Here is a 21,354-nt window from a genome sequence, read left to right on the forward strand (position 1 = left end):
GGTTGGGAGAGGCATTGCTTGTGATCCTACTACTCTTGATACAGCCATTCATTTTCTTTTCTCTATGAATATGAAATATCCTATGAAGTTATAGATGGAAAAACAAGGGTAAGATAGGTCACATCATGATTTACTGATGGTAGTAGAAATTGTTAGTAACAAATAATAGTAGAAAACTATAATCATTCTCAAAAATGAAAATTTTAGTTCCTATTAATATTTCAAATTGGTGGCATGTTTTTCTATTAAGACGATGTATTTGTCTGTTGTCAGACTGCTATAAAGGACTCCCTAATACTGGGTAATTTATAAAGGAAAGAGGTTTAATTGACTCACAGTTCAGCATGGCTGGGGAGGCCTCAGGAAACTTATAATCATGGTGGAGGGAAAGCAAACACGTCCCTCTTCACATGGTGACAAGAAGCAGAAGTGCTGAGCAAAAAGGGGAAAAGCCTCTTACAAAACCATCAGAACTTGGGAAAACTCACTATCACAAGAACATCAGCATGGAGGTATCTTCCCCCATGATTCAATCACCTCCCACTGGGCCCTTCCCATGACACATGGGGATTATGGGAACAGCAAGATGAGATTTAGATGGGGACACAGCCGAACCATATCAGATTTTTTGCATCAATATCGTGTACTATTGTATTTTGATTCTTTATTTTGTCAATAGAAGGCAACTTTCTAGCATTTGTGTTATTCAGGCCTGAATTTTTATTTATTATTTTTTGAGACAGAGTCTTATTCTGCCGCCCAGGCTTGAGTGTAGTGGTCGGATCTCAGCTCACTACAGCCTCTGCCTCCTGGATTCAAGTGATTCTCCTACCTCAGCCTCCCGAGTAGCTGCGACTGTAGGTGCACACCACCATGCCCAGCTAATTTTTGTGTTAGCAGAGACGGGGTTTCTCCATGTCGGCCAGGCTGGTCTCGAACTCCTGACCTCAGACAATCAGCCTGCCTCAGACAGTCGGCCTGCCTCAGCCTCCCAAAGTGCTGGGATTACAGGCATGAGCCACTGCACCCAGCCATGCATGAATTTTTAGTTCACCACTCCTTTAGTTGTAGAGGCTTTTCAGACTTCCAGAAAAATCCTTTATTGAAATATAGAATATTTTTGGTGTGATTACCCCATAAGCCATTATCAAATACCTCCTTAGTCTAAAATCAGTTATTGTACTAATAACTGTTAAACACAGGGCACGGTGTTAGTGTGCCTTGATTGGAAGTGAGAAAGATAAAGGTGTAAGAGATAGGCCCTTTTATTCACCTATAGGACAACAGGGCATAGACATTAAAATATAGTCATCCTTTGGTATCCATGGGGGATTGGTTCCAGCACCCGCTGCAGATACCAAAATCCATGGATGGTCAAGTCCCATAAATAAAATGGTGTTGTATTTACATGTAACTTACACACATCTTCCCATTTACATTAAATCATCTCTATTTTATAATAACTAATACAATATCAATGCTATGTAAATATATGTTATACTACAGTGTTTAGGGAATAATGATTAGAAAAATGTCTGCACGTATTCAGTACAGACACAACCATCTGTTTTTGTTTTTGTTTTTTTTTTTCCTGAATAGTTTTGATCCATAGTTGGCTGAAATCTGCTAAATGGGAAATGAATGATACAAGTAATAAATACTAAAGGAATTTTATTTTTAATGTGGATTATGGTGTTAAGGGAATGCTTTCTTGAAAGAAGTAATTTGAACTGGTCTTTGAAAGGTGAAAGATACCGATATTTAAAGAAGGGGATGGTCATTTCACTTCATGGAGTGGGCTTGGAGGGCTGGAGAAAAGACAGAAGAAATGATGGGAATGTGTGCCCTGTATGAAGAATAGTATTAGGTTGGTACAAAAGTGATTGCATTTTTTGTTAGTAAAAGTATGGTACCAACCTAATACAACACCCTCTTGCCATTCTTACTGCCTCTGTTTGTTGTTGTTTGTTTTTTGTTTTAAAGTAGTAGAGCTCTTCAAACAAAATCTTTACAGATGCGTGAAATAAAAACAAAAAGTAGAACTGCTTTAATTTAATGCAGGGGCAGGACCCTGAGCCCTGCTTCACAGCTCCTTTTTACTTCTCCAACCTCTAGTCCCACCTTTACAGTCCTTGAGATACTGTCTCAGTATCCCTAGGATTCCACAGAGCAGTTTGAAATGCAGGAAACCAGGTAGAATGCATAGTAGCAAATGTAAAGTCATGGAAGTTTTGTTATCAATGGTACTTATGTATCAGAACTATCTTATTCATCTTTGATTCCACAGCTGTGGCACGTTGTAGCCAACCTGATGTTTGTCTAATTGCTATCGATTAATCACGATTAAAGCTATATATTAGCAAGGATTATAATGCTTAACATATTAGGTGTCCTTTTGAGGGGGGATAACTAAACATAAGGCTTTTGTACAATGGGATGTAGGATAAATGCCAGGAAAAGATGAAGTAAAGAACACATCGGACAACTGAAATCACACCAAAGCAAAATCTCCTCTTTATTTAGTTTGTGCCTAGTCCTTTATAGTGGGATATACCACCATTGTTTACCATAGGTTTGAATACATGTTAAGGCTCTGACTTGTCGCCAGAGATTTTTCTTATTAGCTCTCTTGGTCACATTGTATTTTGAAATATTCAAAATGTTTTGGTGAAACACAGCTTTGCAAATAATTTATCAGGCTTTCAGGATCATATTGGTCATGGATTAGATGACATTAGTATCATCTCAATCTTGTTTTTTGAGATTTGGTCTGTAACTTGACATTTGTTGGTTTTCACAGATAATTGAAAGCTAACTTCTGTGTTTAATAGCGATTATGTACTTTTAAAACAATTGTCTCTTGAATCATTAAAGTTATTTTACTTTTAACAATTTCCTTTTCAGTCTGATCTTGTGGATCAAAGTATATTTAATTTTATCCCAGAAGGGGAACATTCAGAGGTTTATAAAATACTCTCTACTCATCTGCTGGAAAGTGATTCATTAACCCCAGAATATTTAAAATGTAAGTAGTAGCTGTTAAGCAAAAAGTCAAATGTTATATTCGGTAGCACTATCCTTTTGCAAGTTTATGAAAAATACAGACTTCTTTAAATACAGCATTACTCCATATGCCCTGTTAGGTCCTTTTTCAATATTAAAATATATATAAGATGAAATTGTGTCCATATTAAAAATCTGAAATCTATTTCAGAGTATATTGAAATTGCATCTTATTTGTTATAATAAATCCTGGACTCCCATTATGCCATAAAGCTGTATTTTATGCAAAAGTGAGAGCTAGCAATACATTGCTACTAATTTATAAATAAAACCTTACTGTATTTAATGAGGGAACATTAAACTTTCTGATTTTCACCATTGTTAACCAATTGGACATTCAAACTGGAAAAAATTTCTTATGTTTCTCTTAAAGTTATTAAATATAAAGATAAATTATCTACTTTATTAATTAAACAGTCGTTTGTTAGATGTATCTAATTTGCTAGGCACTTGTGCTGTATCATAAAAATATCAAGAATAGTGAAAATAGTTCTCACCATCAAGAAACAACATATTATGGTAGAATCAGACATTTCTACTGGGTCCATTGACAAATTGATTTCACCAGAGTACCTCATTTTCTTCATATATTACCCTGTATAAAATCCAGAATTGTTACAGCACTATATTTGGCCATTAGCTATTAGATACCTTATTGAATCACCTTTTTCTTTATTTTTAAATGTGTCTCATCTGCTAATACATTATCTTAAAAGATTCTTTGTGTTTGAATCCTAAAATTCTATACCATACTGTCTAAAAATTAAGATACACATATGCACACAAATTTGTATGTATCTATAACTTTGATAAGAGTGGATGGCCTTTCAGCGAGAGTTGAAAAAAACTAGACTTAGAGAATTCATTTGAAGCCTTGTTTTAAAACCAAGTTTATATGACATTGACCATTACTAGGCCACTCTAGTCTGGTACTTAGAAAGATTTAGGCTGGATATAATAGATGCCTACAATTAGTGTTTGAAGCGATGGATGGAATGGTATTGCTTGAGGTAAATATATAGAACGAGGAGAGAAGAATTAGAAAGGTGGAACCCAGCCAGGTCCAGTAGCTCACGCCTGTAATCCCAGCACTTTGGGAGGCTGAGGCGGGCAGATCACTTGAGGCTAGAGACCAGCCTGGCCAACATGACGAAACCCTGTCTCTACCAAAAATTAGCCAGGCATGGTGGTGCATTCCTGTAGTCCCAGCTACTCTGGAGACTGAGGTAGGAGAATTGCTTGAACCCCGGAGGCAGAGGTTGCAATGAGCCAGAATCACACCACTGCACTCCAACCTGGGCGATAGAGCGAGAGACTGTCTCAAAAAAAAAAAGAAAAGAAAGGTGGAACCCTTTGGAGATAGCAATAGGAAGACAAAGGAGAAGGCGTTTGCTTTGAAGACCCTACTAAGAATAAAATTGGATGGAGAACTAAATAAAAGCCTTTGGCAGAAAGATCTTAGGGTTCTGCTTCCAAGAACAGAAATGAAAATGGCAAGAATACTTAAGAAAAGTCTTAATTAAATGGCTTGCTGATCTCCTCGTTAAACAAGTGATATACAGAAGAGTTCTTTCCCCAGAAAAAAGAAAGTTTCATGCCAAAAGAATAAACACAAGTTAAAACATAGGGAAAACTGCTTAGAAAATTCGGTAGGTCATTTTGGCCATAATGAAGTTGAGGTACAGGTGGTGTAATTTGTGTTGAGAGAAGGAATAAGGAAAGAATTATAAAGGTGCTTATAGTTCATCCTAAGGAATTTGAGTTCTATTTTTTACAGAGTAGAGAGCCAGTGAAGGAGATTTGGGTAGTTTTGTTGTCTGCAAAAAAAAGAATAAAGAAAAAAACCAGGTAAATAGTGGAAAGTTTGTTTGGAGAAGGCTAGGAAGAAAACTTGCAGCGGTGGGTTGCCTACCCCAGGCCTACGTGGCTTCTGCTTCATAAAGAGGCCCTGAGTCTGAGAGCTGAATAAGAGCCCTGGATTTCTCTGTCATAGTGGCTCAACTCAGGCTGTGCTTACCTGACCTGCAGATTTCCTACTATACAAATCAAGTGATAGCTTTATGGAGTTACTCCTCAGTTTCATTCCTAGAGTTCAGTTAAACACAACCAGAGATCTTATGGGTCATACCATTCTGATGACAAAGCTGGCCCTGCTGCCTGGTACAGTAACTATGACTGTAACAGCTATTCTGTGTCATGGAGGTCCAGGTCTTCATTGCAGTGGAAGCATCTTTCACCAGCATCTCTGGCCTAGAGAGAGTAGCAGTACCTTGCTTATAAAAGTTGCTGCCACTTTCATCATCTGGTTTGGGAGATTAAAAAAATCACTCAGGCAGAAAATTTTTAAAAGAACCAGACTGGAGACAAAAAGGAAAACCATATAATCCTAGCAATAAAAGTAAGGATGGGCTGAGCACAGTTGTTCATGCCTGTAATCCCAGCACTTTGGGAGGCCAGGGTGGGCAGATCGTTTGAGCCCAGGAGTTCAAGACCAGCATGGGCAACATGGTGAAACACTGTACACAATAAAGAGAAATACAAAAATTGGCTGGGGTGTGGTGGCACATGTCTGTAGTTCCTGCTACTCAGGAGGCTGAGCTCGAGGATCACTTGAGCCCAGGAGGCAGAGGTTGCAGTGAGCTGAGATCATGCCATTTTAGTCCAGCCTGGGTGACAGCGTGAGACTTTGTCTCAAAAAAAAAAAAAAAAAAAAGGATGGAGAGGAAAGTATATGACTATATGACTGTTGAGGAAAGTATATGACTGTTAAGTGTGTAAACTCAATAGAACTTGTTGTGATAGGCTCAGGTGACCAAGTGACTAAGAATCATCAGTGGGGAATATTGAAGATAGTTAGATTTTGAACCTATTAGGTTAGATGATAAAGCCATCTATGATGATGTTAACAGAAGAATATAAGCTTGAAGTAGTGAGCAAAGAAAGGTGTTACTAGTCCTTGAGTGCTGAAGTAGTACAGTGAAAGTAGTTATAAGTCTAAGAATAATAGGCAAGACTGAATCAGAGTGGCAGAATATGGAGGCATAATGAATACATATTTCAGTTACCTAGATGCAAGGTAATTTGCAACTACACTAAATTGGTGGGCTTCCTTTGTGAAATAAGTAGCAGGTCTTGGTGACAGATTAGGTTTGGGACTTGTGATGGGAAGAGAAGAGACCAAATTGATATAGTTTCTAACTTGGGAAATAAGCATACATAGACGAAGGGAACTTGAAAGAATGATAAATTCACTTTCAGGTATTTTGAATTTAAGTTACTGATGGGACCATCAAGTACAAATGTCCTGAAAGCAAATTATAGGAAACTTTGTCTCACATAAAATGCTAGAGTTGGAGAGAGAGATTTAGGATCAGAAGAACCTTTGTGAAAGCCCCTAGTGTGAAAATGGATTAGCAGAAGATATAGGAGTAGTCAGTAAGGTAGGAAGGTAAGTTTATGCTGTGGGAATGACAAAGCATGACTTTAAAGAAATGGAAATGAAAAACCATTGAAGTTAACAATACAAATATTAGTAATCTTGAGAAGAATAATTGCTGTAGAGGTGTAAGGATGAAAGCCACAATGTGTGAAGTTATGGGAAATGAATATATGGAAGATGGAGCCCATAATGAAAAGGAAGGAGATCGATAATACCAAAATAATTAGCAAAACTCCTTTGATGGAAGACTGAGCAAATTTGAAAGTAGATAGTAAGGATCCTTGACCAGGTGCAGTGGCTCTCGCCTATAATCCCACCACTTTGGGAGGTTGAGGCAGGAGGATTGCTTGAGCCCAGAAGCTTGCAACCAGCCTGGGCAACATAGTGAGACCCCATTTCTACAAAAAATTAAAAATTAGCCAGGTATGGTGGCTCATATCTGTAGTCTTGGCTACTTGGGAGGCTGAGGAAGGGGGCTCACTAGAGCCCAAGAGTTCAATGCTGCATGAGCTGTGATCATGCCACTGCACTCCAACCTGGGTGACAAAGCAAGATGCTGTCTCAAAAAAAAGAAAGTAAGGACCCAAAGGTGTAGATGCTCAAGGAATAAGGAACAGTGATGTGGCCCGGGTCCTAGAGAAAATAGGAAAGACTATAAATAGTAGAGATGGAAGGATTAGCTTTAGAACATGAAGCAAAACTTTCCTTTGAAAGTAAGTAAAGAAGGAAAAGGATGAATAGATAAAAATAGGAAAACATTAAGTTGTTTGCACCAGAAAATCTGTTTTCCCTGTTAAAGACAAAGTGAGGTCCTCTCCTGAAGTTACTCTGCTTTTAAGAACTAAATGTCATTGACGACTTCTGTTGGGGAAAATAATGGTTGTAAACTTACACAACTTTTATGATCTTATTTTATGTGGTATATCATTGTTTTATATCACAAATGTGTGATTTTTTAAATCTCTTTATTTCAGCAAAAAATCAGTTAGAATTCTGTTGTCATATGCTCCGAGGAACAATAGACCCAAAGGAGCCATCTACCTATGAATATGTAAAGTTTATAGGAAATTTCAAATCTTTAAACAGTGGTGAGTTAAAATGCTTCTCTCACAATGTGTTTCAACTTGTTATTTTTCTATGCTCTTAAAGACATAGATGTTTGAATATCAGGAACAACTAGGTTTTGCTTGCATAACTCATGATACCTTTTTCCCTATTGTTTTAGTATCCTCTTCAGCACACAATGGTTTTGAAGGAACTATACAACGCACACATAGGCCGTCTTATGAAGATAGAGTTTGTTTTGTAGCTACTGTCAGGTTAGCTACACCTCAGTTCATCAAGGTATGTTTCTAATTTTATTTCCCTAAGGGGATTGCAGTTCATATGCTGAAAACTGCCTGAAACTTTCTGCAGACGTTGAGGTGGAATGGCTTTGAGTCATTAAATATGCATGATAATACTTTTGAAATGACAAGTTATCAAGACACTCATTAAACTGTATAACTAATTTTTTAGTATATATCCTTAGCAGTTAACCAGTGATTATTATATATCAATATGCCCTACTTTTGTGGAAGATTTTAGGATCCTTTTGTGTATGGTTCATTATTAAAAGGGAAAGTCCAAAAATCTAGGTTTTTGGAATCTTTATTTTTAGAAGGTCACTTTTAAATTTTTATTTGAAATGTACAAGTGACTCTTTACTACATATAACTTACCTTTTCAAATGTAAAATTAAGTATTTTGTTTTTATTTCCTGGGCCCCACAAACAGATGATTAGTAGGGAAGTGGAAAAGTGAAATAGTTCAACCACTAGAAACTGACTGGAAAGAGGCAGCCAGGCTAAGATTTAAAATTTAGGCGGGGCCAGGCGAGGCAACTCATGCCTGTAATCCCAGCACTTTGGGAGGGCAAGGTGAGAGGATTGCCTGAGCCCAGTAGTTTGAGACCAGCCTGGGCAACATGACAAGACCCCATCTCTACAAAAAATACAAAAAATTAGCCAGGCATGGTGTTACACACCTGTGGTCTCAAATTACTCAGGAAGCTGAGGTGGGAGGATCATTTGAGCCCAGGAGGTCGAGACTTCAGTGAACTGTGTTTGCATTTTATTTTGAGACGAGTCTCACTCTGTCTCAGATAAATTTGGGGAGACATCTTAGTATAGGACAAAGTACTGAATTATTAGAAGATCTTAAACCAGTCTTGCTCTGTTTGTTTTGATCTTATGAAATAATAGTTGTTAACGTTTGAGTGCTTACTACATGCTGTGTATTTTACATGCATTATCTCATTTAATTCTTATGACAGCCCTATAAGGTAGATGCTATTACGATCCCTCATTTTACATTATAAGGAAACAGAGGCTTAGGGAAGTTAAGTTACTTGCCCAAAGTCTCAGCTATTAGTGATGAAACCGGGACTTGATTCTATTAATTAAAATTATTTTTTTCTCAAAGCCCAACCTCACAACTATTACAGTGTGCTGCAGGCCATTCAGGGACACAGAGGCAGGATGGAATACATTGTTTAGTATGACTAGAGTCTAGGATTAGTGTGTGGAGGGGGAAGAGATAGTGGCAGGTAAGGCTACAAAAGTAATCGGAAACCAGAAATAAAATTTGTTTATTTCTTCTTTATTTCTCCATGCTGAAGAGAGTTTAGCACAAGGAACCATTAAAAGTTTTTTAGCAGGGAAGTCATATAATATTTGAGTATTAGTAAGGTAATTGTGGCCCTAGAAGAGAAGATGAGTTGAAGGACAGGGAGACTAGTGAACACTGTAGCAAATCAGTGATGGCAGGGGTCTAAACCAATGCACTTAAGATGGATGAGATGGAATTGATTTTTTAAATACTTAGATGAAATGGAAAAGATTTAGTAGTGGCCACTTAGATGATGAAAGGTAAAAATGAAAGTAAGTTTTAACTATCAGATTTCTAGAAACTGGCCACCATACATGTATAGAATAATATGGAAGATTGTGTGACTGGGTGTGAGGAGTAAAGCAATTAGTTTATTTTAGGACATACTGAATTTGAGATGTGTGAGGACATTCAGATAGTTGGAAATAAAGATCTGTAATTCAGGAGAGAGGTCTGAATTTTGAATAAGTGTTTATAGGCATGTGTGAATGGAAAATGTGTAGAGTGAGAAGTACCCACCCAAAATATTGCATCTAAAGGGTATTTATTACCACATTCTTTAGTACTGGAAAAGTAAAATGTATTAACTTGTTTAGAAGGGCCTGCATTTTAGCTTATGCCTAGAATCTCAGCACTTTGGGAGGCTGTGGTAGGCAGGTTGTTTGAGCCCAAGAGTTGAAAACCAGCCTGGACAACATAGTGAGACCCCCATCTCTACAAATAAAAATACAAAAATTAGCCGGGCGTGGTGGTGCATCCCTATTGTCTCAGCTACTTAGGATGCTGAGGCAGGAGGATCACTTGAGCCTGGAATGTTGAGGCTGCAGTGAGCTGAGATCACACCACTGCACTCCAGCCTGAGTGACAGAGTGAGACCTTGTCTGAAACAAATAAGTAAACATATGCATACATACATAGAAACAACTAACTTGTTTAGGAAAAGTTATCTAGTAATGACTATTTATTTAACCTCCACCTCTTGGGTTCAAGTGATTCTGCTGCCTCCCTGCTGAGTAGCTGGGATTACAGGCACCCGTCACTGTGCCCTGCTATGTTTCGTATTTTTAATAGAAATAGGGTTTCATCATATTGGCCGGGCTGGTCTCGAACTCCTGACCTTAAGTGATTTGCCCACCTCAACCTCCCAAAGTGCTAGGATTACAGGTGTGAGCCACTGTGCCTGGCCATGACTTTTATTTTTATATGTAGCAATATTTAATATTCTTAAGGACACAAAGTATTTATAAATTTTAATTATTTATTTGTAGGAAATGTGCACTGTTGAAGAACCCAATGAAGAGTTTACATCTAGACATAGTTTAGAATGGAAATTTCTGTTTCTAGATCACAGGTAATTCCTTTTTTAATTCCATGGAAAGATAATAGTCATGTTATATAATTCTTAAAATTAATGGATTTCAAGGGGAAACTCTTTTTTAAATTAGGACTTTGAAACCTGTTCCCATTTTTTGAAAAATAAAACCTCCCCCCCAATTTTATTTCTAGTTGGAATATTTCTTATTATGGAAAAACTTATAATAATGATTTTTGTGTGTAATTTAGGGCACCACCTATAATAGGATATTTGCCATTTGAAGTTCTGGGAACATCAGGCTATGATTACTATCATGTGGATGACCTAGAGAATTTGGCGAAATGTCATGAGCACTGTAAGTAGATTTTAACATTTCTGGTGATATTAACTTTTATATAAACAGAAGTCGCATCCTGAAATTATAGGTCTAAGACACAGATTTATAATCATTTTCATATTTTTGAAATGTACTAAAAGATTTTGCTCTGTGTATATAACCAATCTAGTGGGAATCATTGATCAAGTTTAAATTAAACTTGTTCCTATTTCTATAATAAGTAGAATTTCATAATATAGCATCTGATACACCTTGTTCTGAAGCATGTGAGCTCTATATCTAGAGTAAGAGTAGATTCCTTTGAAAATTGTAATATGTCAAACTTTTGGAATATTGTTTCCTAAATTTTGATTTTGAGGCATGTGAATCTTTTCAGGAGCTAGCTACATATTTGGAAAATCTGTCTTAGAAAGCTCATAGTAAGTGCTTGGTGTTACCTGCTTATTATTATTGTTAGAGCAGGAGCATTATCATCCTTTGTGCCAGGCACTGTTCTAAATCCTTTACATCTATTACCTCCATTATTCTCCATCGTAGTTCTAAAAGGTAGATACTATTATGTCTTCGTGAGTAAGCTGAAAACACAGTAAGGCTAAATAATTCACCCATAATTTCATAGCTCATTGGTGGCAGAGACAGGATTGGAGCCTAGGCCGACTCTTTTATCACATGTATTTATTTTAGAAGTTTGTTTTAATGATGAGGTTTGTCTTAATGATATGTTTTATTTGCTTCTCTGATCCTCCTCCCAGATGCTTACTCTCTTGAGTGTTCACTAAAACCTAACTAGATATTTTAGACTTTTTCATGACATTTTATGCTGCTTTTATAAACCTCTGTGTATGAAAATGAAGCAGGTTGTATAATAGCATTAACTCTATGGAAAATTTTCAGAGTAAAGTCATTTCAGCACAAAAGATGTGGGCATTAAGTGCCATGATGTTGTGTAAAGAGCTGATACCTGTATTAACTAGCTGGGTAACTTTGGACAGCAAGTTTGTTTGTAGACCTTGATTTCCACCTTAGAGAGTGAGAGGCGGTGGCGGCGAGGTAGGGGTAGTTGGGGGAGAGATTGAGAGATCCTTGACCAGCATTTCCTAAGCTTTGTTCCACCAAATATTGGTCCATACAAAAAAGACTTTTTAGTCAAGGAAGACGGGGTAACACTTCATAATCCCTCAGAGAATCTGCACGTGCATTAGCATACTGTAGGTTTTGAGAAAACTGAAGACACCTATTTAACAGAAAGTTTCCCAAATTAATTTAACTACAAACCCCCTTTTTTTTTGAGATGGAGTTTTGCTTTGGCACCCAGGCTGGAGTGCAGTAGCGCGTCTCAGCTCACTGCAACCTCCACCTCCCGGGTTCAAGTGATTCTGTTACCTCAGCCTCCTGAGTAGCTGGGATAACGGGCACGTGCCACCATGCCTGGCTAATTTTTGTATTTTCAGTAGAAATGGGGTTTCACTATGTAGGACAGGGTGGTCTCAAACTCCTGACCTCAAGTGATCCGCCCACCTCTGCTTCCCAAAGTACTGAGATTACAGGCGTGAGCCACGACACCCGGCCCAAAACCCATTTTTTTGCTTAATATCTGTTAAAAGGCTTCAGAACTTAAAACCTACAGCACATGTTTTGGCAGTTACTGCACTCAGTTACTTTAGACAGTGAAGTTATTTTGATTTTGGTTAGTTAAGGTTTAAAATTAAATGTTTTGAAGGTTCTGTGCCTGCCAGAGTAGCTAGGAGAAAAAACTCAGGGGTGATTATTTATTGTTATTACCCTCTGTGTATCTAGGCAGGAGGAAGTCAGCAGTGTGAATTCTTAAGTATTTGGAAGTTAATTGTGTATGGAAAGATTGTAAGATCTGCAGTGACTAGCTCTGAGTTGGGCAGTGTGGAAGATCTGATCATTGCTTGGGACCTTAAACTAGCTCTAAAGAATAACATTTTCATATTGACATATATGTTATCAAAAGACCTGAAAAAGAATAGTGTATGTAAACTTAAATGTAAATGATAACTTTTGGTTAAAAAACAGATTCTTTGTAACTAATATGAATTAAAGAAAAAATATTTTTCTATTTTCCTTTTAGTAATGCAGTATGGGAAAGGCAAATCATGTTATTATAGGTTCCTGACTAAAGGGCAACAGTGGATTTGGCTTCAGACTCATTATTATATCACTTACCATCAGTGGAATTCAAGGCCAGAGTTTATTGTTTGTACTCACACTGTAGTAAGGTAATAATTCTTTTAGAGAATTTCTGAATTATTGTAACATCCTGTGATGATTTTGGCAATGTAACTTTTATGCGTAACTTGTTAAAGAACTACAAAGTGCTCTTTTCTCAATTTCTGATATATCCTTTCAATGTTGCTATAAGCATTATATATAAATATAGGAATGATATAGATACATAAGGCTTGATACAAGTTTTGTGCTTTATAGCAGAAGTTATTACTGTCATTTATGTAGCAGTGTCAGTCATGTAAAAGGAAAACTGTAGGTAGATAAGCATACACTTCCTTTACTTAGTTTTTCTTAATTTAAGTATTGTGGGGTTATGGATCATCTACAGCAGTGTTTGAAACTTTAAGATGCCTAGAAAAATGCAAGTTAAATTAAGACATTACAGGTATATTTTAGGTTTGTGTAGCACATAGCAAATAGTCTAGATGAGCAGATGAGACACATAACACTGAATAGTTACAACTGTGCAGTATTTTAAATGAATGACCAAACACTAAAATTTGATTATTTTTCCATTTGTAGTTATGCAGAAGTTAGGGCTGAAAGACGACGAGAACTTGGCATTGAAGAGTCTCTTCCTGAGACAGCTGCTGACAAAGTATGTTTCTTACAATTTAAAAAACATGATTTTTAATTTCTCTCCAATGAAAGATGAAACTCGAAAATTAATAGGAAAATTATTTTTCAAATACTTTATTTCCTCACTTATAACAGGGATGTGGTTATACTTTACTTCTTATTTTTAATTTAATATTTTAGAGTCTCGCCTGCCTCTAAAAAGAAAACTGGATGAGAGACATATCTGATCTCAGATTAAAACTACCATTTATTCCCAGTGATGTACTAGTCTCTGGCTAGGTTATTTATATGAATTATGAAATATAATTTACACTTCAGATACTTTTATCTGGTAGATAATACCCCCACTTTGAAAATACTGAAATTGGAGTTTCAAGAGGGGAAAAAAATCTCCCCTAAAGACACTGGCTGGGAAATTATAGTCAGAATTTGGACTCTGGTTTCTTTTTTGTTATATCAGGTCAAAAGTGTAGTATGTTAGTTATCTGTAGCTGTGTAACAACTAACTCCAAAATTTAGTGATATAAAACAACACACTTCTTATCTCCTAGTTTGGTGAATCAAGAATCCAGGCACAGTTTAGCTGGGCCCTCTACTTCAGATTCTGTCATGAGGCTGTAATCAAGGTGTTGGTGGGAGCCACAGTCATCTCAAAGTTCAACTGAGGTGGAATCTGTTTCCACCTCACTTAGTGGTCGCTGGCACACAAGTTCCTCATGGGCAGTTGGACTGAGGGCCTTGGTTTCTTGCTGGCTGAAGGCTATCCTCAGTTCCTTTCCAGGTGACCTTTTCCATCAGACCAAGCATGCAAGATGAGCCAGGGAGAGAAACTACAAGTTGGAAGTCACAGTCTTTTGTAACCTAATCACAGAATTGATATTTCACCACTTTTGTCTTTTCTATTTATTATAGAAGGAAATCAGTAGGTCCAGCCCACACTCAAGGTGGGAGGATTATACAAGGGCACGAATACCAGGAGGCAGGAATTGTGAGCCATGTCAGAAGTTGCCTACCACAGTATTTTTGGACCTGCAGAAAATAAGTGGAATGAAAAGAGTCAAAAATCTATATAAAACTTGACTTAAATAGGCAGCATTCCAGGGGACAATATGGTGGATGTCATCCAGTCATTCAACAAATGTTATAAAGTACATTCTACCCAGCATGGCTCTAGATGCTGAGAATACAGCATTGAATAATGCAAACAGCTTCCTTGCTTTCATAGATCCGAAAGAACTTTTCGAAAGAGGTTTTGTATGTTTAGAAGAAGAGGATATAGTATGTTTTGGTAAAAGACATTATTTTCTGAGAAAAGTTCTTAAAATCTAGGGTTTCTTGATTAGGGGACCATTATGAAAACTTAAGTAATACAGAGATTAATTATCCTCCTTTTTCCTTCATGCAAAGATTCAATCCTAGTAAATCCTAAATTGCCCTATTTCCAAAATACACTCCAGCTATGTCTACTTTCTCACCATATTTACTGCCAGCATCATGATCCACCTGGGGTTTAGGGACAAGGTCCTTCTGAGATATTTTTGAGAAACTTCAATGTGTGGATGGTTTAAAAAATGTGAGTCTTGGCCGGGCGCGGTGGCTCAAGCCTGTAATCCCAGCACTTCGGGAGGCCGAGACGGGCAGATCACGAGGTCAGGAGATCGAGACCATCCTGGCTAACATGGTGAAACCCCGTCTCTACTAAAAAATACAAAAAACAGCCGGGCGAGGTGGTGGGCGCCTGTAGTCCCAGCTACTCGGGAGGCTAAGACAGGAGAATGGTGTAAACCTGGAAGGCGCAGCTTGCAGTGAGCTGAGATCGGCCACTGCACTCCAACCTGGGTGACAGCGTGAGACTCCGTCTCAAAAAAAAAAAAAAAAAAAAGTCGTGAGTCTTGATGGGATCACCAAGGGGATTGAGTATGTCTTGGAGCACTCCAGTATTAAGAGGTGATGGAGACAAGAGTCAACAACAGGGGGGTAATAACTAGTAAGTTAGGAATAAAACCAGGTAGTTACTTAGAAGACAAGAGTATCAGTGAGGAGTGAATGAACAGCTTTATCAGATTCAGCTGAAATAAGTTAAATTTTAGATGAGTGCTGAGAACTGAGCATTGACTTTAACATTTAATTCATTGGTGATCAGTAATAACAGATTTTGTGGAGTAATAGTGTGGGTGAAAGCATGATTAGAGTGGGTTTAAAAGAGAATTTTCCAGGGTGGGGGAATTAGGGACAGTGAATAGGGAGGGGTTTTGCTACAAAGAGAAGAGAAATGGGGCAGTGGTAGGAAGGGAAAGTGGGCTTAAAGGAAGTTTTTACCTTTTTTTTTTTTTTTTTTTTTAAGTTGAGAGAAATAACAGCATGTTTTTGTATACAGATGAGAATGAGATGATGGAGAAAGAAACATTGGTGATGGGAAAGATTGGTGTCGCTGTATGAAACTATGACACTCTAGCTCCTGGGCTTAGGCAGTTCTCTTGCCTCAGCTTCCTGGGTAGTTGGCATCACAAGCATTCACCTGACTCTCTCCCCTATGTTTTCTTCTAAGTGTTACGTAGTTTTAGCTGTTAACGTTTAGGTCTGCGATTCATTTTGAGTTGATTTTTTGTTTTTGTTTTTGTTTTTTTGTGTTTTTTTTTTGAGATGGAGTCTTGCTCTTTTGCCCATGCTAGAATGCAGTGGCAGGATCTCGGCTCACTACAACCTTCGCCTCCTCGGTTCAGGGGATTCTCCTGCCTCAGCCTCCCAAGTAGCTGGGATCACAGGCACCTGCCACCATACCTGGCTAATTTTTATAGTTTTGGTAGAGAAGGGGTTTCACCATGTTGGCCAGGCTGGTCTCAAACTCCTGACCTCAGGTGGTCCACCTGCCTCAGCTTCCCAAAGTGCTGAGATTACAGATGTGAGCCACCACACCTGGTCTTGAGTTAATTTTTGCATATGATGTAAGAGATTCCAACTTCATTCTTCTTCTTTTTTTTTTAAATAGTAAACGAAGCCAAAACTTTCTGGCTATAACACATAAATTTTCATTTCTTTACATGTGTATGTACATACAGGTAATTTTGCCTTGTTACAGACAAAAACTGATTTTTTTGTTGTTGTTGATAACAGTATTGTGAATTTTAGATCTCTGAACTGAACCACAAGAAAACATTTATTTTACTCTGTCTCCTTAGAGCCAAGATTCTGGGTCAGACAATCGTATAAACACAGTCAGTCTCAAGGAAGCATTGGAAAGGTTTGATCACAGCCCAACCCCTTCTGCCTCTTCTCGGAGTTCAAGAAAATCATCTCACACAGCAGTCTCAGACCCTTCCTGTGAGTACCCTTACTTCAAAGCAGACTTCTTTAAAGTAACTAAACTGTTAGTTACTTATATCAGCATTTCTCATCAAATGCTTCTTTAAAATTATAAGTTTTTACATTTCTGAAATATATTAACCTTTCCAGTAAGTTAAAGGCACATTGCCCACTTTTAGCAAAGAATTAAGTTCTTCAAGTAGCCTATTAAAATGTGTAGGTGGTAATGGGGGTGGTGGTGTTTTTAATCATCCCTCAAAAAGAAAGGCAACTATTTATTGTGTTTTTTACTGTAGGGCCAGTAAGTGTTCTTAGGTTTGCTTTTTGAAAGTTTTTTTATTGTCTTCTCTTTATAAAGACTTGTATAATTGTCATTAAATTAGTAACTTTTTGTATTTAAAGTTTTCCTATTTAAAATATTTTCTTTGTGCTCATAAAAAGATAGAAGTAACTACATTGAATCATCTGTCATGGACTTCACTTTCGTTGAATGGTTTGGAAAAATAATTCAAAAGCCATTTTTATTAACTGAAATGCATTTTGAGATTAATCTTTAAAAAGTATATTTTACAAAGTACTAATGCTCTTCTGATTTTGTGGAATGACTTCAGCAACACCAACCAAGATCCCGACAGATACGAGCACTCCGCCCAGGCAGCATTTACCGGCTCATGAGAAGATGGTGCAAAGAAGGTCATCATTTAGTAGTCAGGTAAGCTCTTTAGTGGATATTCTTCTGAATAAAGATTTATTAAGAGGGGAAAAAATGATATAAATCTTCAGAAATTCATTGATTTGTTACCCCTCTTTGTAAAGATCAAAATAGTTACTGATATGTGACGCTCAAGACTTCCTTTTTTTGTGTGAAGTGGTTGTCGTGTGTATCAGTCCTTTCAATTATTTTTCAAGTAAAATGTTAGTTTGTTTTTTTTTTTTAATTGTGGAAAGCTCATAATTGATAACTGTTTTATGTCTGAGTTCAAATACCAATTGTCTTAAGTCTGGCCAGCTTTTATTGAGAGCTTGTTCAAGGTGTACTATAGGAAGTTCCTTGGAAAATAAAATATAAATAGGGAACAGGCCTTTCCAGTATAGACGGGAAGACATAGCTGTATTCAGCTAACAAAAATATGAGGCAAATGGTAAGTTTATTAATATGAATATCATATTGATATTTCTGCTGGAAGTACTCATGTATGGGAATGAGAATCACTTCAGTGTTATTTTTTATTTTGCTCTAGTCCATAAATTCCCAGTCTGTTGGTTCATCATTAACACAGCCAGTGATGTCTCAAGCTACAAATTTACCAATTCCACAAGGCATGTCCCAGGTATTTTTTGGTTTTTGTTTCAGTTGCATATTTGAAAATGATAAATTGCTTTTAAGCTAATGTAATTTAAAAAAAAAATCCATGCTTGCTGGCAAGCACCTGTAAGCACAGCTACTTGGGAGGCCGAGGTAGGAGCACATACACACACACACACACACACACACACACACACACGCATGCACATATATAATTATAGTTACAGATGCAGTGAATCTTAACTGGGGCCATTTAGAATATCTGGGTACATTTTTGGTTGTCGTAATGATTGTGGAGTATCACTGGCCCTTAGTGAGCATGGTCCAGGAATCCTAATTATCTTTCAGGATGCATGACAGTCTTGCACAACAAAGAATTGTCTTGCTTAATATGCCATAACACTCCCTCATTGAGAAACACTATAGACATAAAGATATTAAAGATGAAATGTAGCTGTGCATTTTGTTCTTCCTTTGAATATTGGAAGAATTGAGTAACTTTATTTGTATATTCATTCTTTGAATGTTTATTGAGTTCCTTGTGTGTAACAGGCATTGCAGATGCTGACAGTACAAATATAATATCTATACTAAAAAACCATTACTAGAGGGAACGACAGCTAACCACATTATATTGCCTGTGCTGAAGGTATATAAGTTGATAATGTAAGCACATTGTGTGAATCCTTAATGCAATCTGAGGAAGTGAAGGAAAACTTTCTAGAATTGTTTCTTGGCCTAAGTTCAGAAGGAGGCCTGAAAGTGGAAAGTAGCCAGAAAAGGGGGGGAGTAATTCCAAAAGTGATGCTGCGTTACTTTGGAGCCTAACTTCTCAACTTGTAATTTATGACTCTGTACTCTTCAGTGCCTCAAACACATTAAAAATACTACGGAGAAATAGTATTTTTCTTCAACTTTTCTGTTTTGTTTGGCATTAAATATATCTTAACTTAGCAGGTCTTGATTTCAAGGAATGATCATTAATAATAGGTAAAAACAGTATTTTTTTTAAAATAGCTCTGTCTGGGCTGGGCGTGGTGGCTCACTCTTGTAATCCCAGCGCTTTGGGAGGCTGAAGCGGGTGGATCACCTGAGGTAGGGTGTTCGAGACCAGCCTGGCCAACCTGGGGAAACCCCGTCTCTACTAAAAATACAAATATCAGCCGGGTGTGGTCGCGGGCACCTGCAATCCCAGCTACTTGAGAGGCTGAGTAACGAGAATCGCCTGAACCCAGGAGGCGGACGTTGTAGTGAGCTGAGATCACGCCACTGCACTCCTACCTGGGCAACAAGAGTGAGACTCCATCTCAAAAAAAAAAAAAAAAAAAGGTCTATCTTATATGGTTATTTAGGTTATACATATATGATAGGAGATACATACTTTTTATATTATTAGTTTTTTAATCTCAGGATTCTAAAGCATTTCTTAACATTTTATGGGAATATTTTCATGAAATAAAAGATATGTACTGTGTCAAAAATGTTAGTAAGCATTCATATCTCACATTTTGTTCACTAATAAAACCAAATGCTTTCCCTCAGTTCTGTGGTTTTACTTCCTGTTATCCTGCCTTCTGTGTTTGTTACTATTTTCTTTTTGTACTTGATAGAAATCCTTTAAGTGATAGCAATATAATGCTTGTCCAAGGGTACAAATAACTTTAGTTATAATAAAATAACATTTGTATGATATAAATGTAACTTTCTTATTTTTTAATTTTTTGAGACAACGCCTCACCCTGTCACCCAGACTGGAGTGCAGTGGCGCTATCTTGGCTTACTACAACCTCTGCTTCCTGGGCTCAGGCGATCTTCCCTCCTTAGCCTCCCAAGTAGCTGGGACTACAGGTGCATGCCACCACACCTGGCTAATTTTTATATTTTTAGTAAAGACGGGGTTTCACCCTGTTGCCCAGGCTGGTCTCAAACTCCTGGACTCAAGCATTCTGCCCACCCCAGCTTCCCAGAGTCCTGGGATTACAGCTGTGAGTCACCATGCTTGGCCATAATTATAACACATTGTCTAATTAAAAAAAAAAAAAAAAAAAGCTTGAGGGAGTTGAGGTACTAAATTAATTTATATTTTCTCAAGCTAGTATAATGTAATATATGATATGGTCTGGTTATTGTTAATTTCCAAAATCAAAGTTGTGTGCTGTGAAATGTAATTTAGCATCCCGAATACAAACTATTCAGGATGGAGTTAAAAAGCTTTGGATGGGAAGGACATTTCTCGCTTTTACATACAGTTCACTGTAAGAGGCTACTTTAAGACAGATTTCCTTCCAATAAAGAGAAACTCTTCCTGCTCTTACACTGTATCATGTACTGAAAATTCATGGGCATAATTAAAGAGCCTGTGTAGACTTAAGAGATGAATCACCAAATGTGGCTAAATTATAAACAGAAGAAAATAGGAGCTGCTCATGACTCAAATAAAACAGAGAAATAAGATTGAAAACATAATTTTATCTTCATTCATGTATGTGTGTGTTCATTCATACTTGCCTAGTCTTTAAAAGCCCATGTTCTATACTTACCTGAGGATAGTTTCCATTGAAGATAGAAGTGAAAATATTATTATTGGTTATCTGTCAGATTTTTGCAACTTTGAGTAATTCTACTCATGTGCACATAGAGGACATTCTAGGGATGACAGAAATTGATACAAATTAACTCCAAGTGCAGACTACTTTTTCCTTTGTTAAGGGGTAAAAATGAAGCTAAGAAGTTTAAATACGACTGGGCACGGTGGCTTGTGGGAGGATTGCCTGAGCTCAGGAGTTCAACACCAGACTGGGCAACATGTGAGACCCCATCTCTTAAAAAAAAAAAAAAATTAGCCGGACATGGTGGCATATGCCTATAGTCCCAGCCACTTGGGAGGCTGAAGTGCAAGGAGTGCTTGAGCCTGGGTGGTTGAGGCTGCAATGAGCCATGATCACACCACTGCATTCCAGCCTGGGTGACTCTGTCTCCAAAAAAAAAAAAAAGTTAAATTTTTTTCCAGTAAGTGATAGCCACAATATGAGCTCAGGTCTTGTAAATCCAGGGTGTATATGTAATCAGTCACTATCCAGTCAGAAGCCAGAAGCATACCAGAAATTTGA

At 37.4% G+C, this 21,354-nt stretch overlaps 1 protein-coding gene across 14 annotated transcripts in view; it reads left to right on the forward strand.

Moving 5' to 3' along the window:
* The window catches only part of CLOCK (clock circadian regulator), a 119,262-nt gene that overhangs the window by 79,718 nt on the left and 18,190 nt on the right, over nt 1–21,354 (forward strand). For all 14 annotated transcript variants that reach the window (XM_073017365.1, XM_037989425.2, XM_037989428.2 and 11 more), the window contains 10 exons: nt 2,905–3,025; nt 7,477–7,590; nt 7,728–7,846; nt 10,420–10,502; nt 10,715–10,821; nt 12,899–13,046; nt 13,579–13,654; nt 16,815–16,956; nt 17,550–17,650; nt 18,180–18,269. In XM_073017365.1, coding sequence (XP_072873466.1) covers nt 2,905–3,025; nt 7,477–7,590; nt 7,728–7,846; nt 10,420–10,502; nt 10,715–10,821; nt 12,899–13,046; nt 13,579–13,654; nt 16,815–16,956; nt 17,550–17,650; nt 18,180–18,269 — 1,101 coding nt within the window. The remainder of the gene's footprint in view (nt 1–2,904; nt 3,026–7,476; nt 7,591–7,727; nt 7,847–10,419; nt 10,503–10,714; nt 10,822–12,898; nt 13,047–13,578; nt 13,655–16,814; nt 16,957–17,549; nt 17,651–18,179; nt 18,270–21,354) is intronic.

The sequence above is a fragment of the Chlorocebus sabaeus genome, chromosome 7 (assembly GCF_047675955.1).
Source record: "Chlorocebus sabaeus isolate Y175 chromosome 7, mChlSab1.0.hap1, whole genome shotgun sequence".
In the NCBI taxonomy this organism is placed as follows: domain Eukaryota; kingdom Metazoa; phylum Chordata; class Mammalia; order Primates; family Cercopithecidae; genus Chlorocebus; species Chlorocebus sabaeus.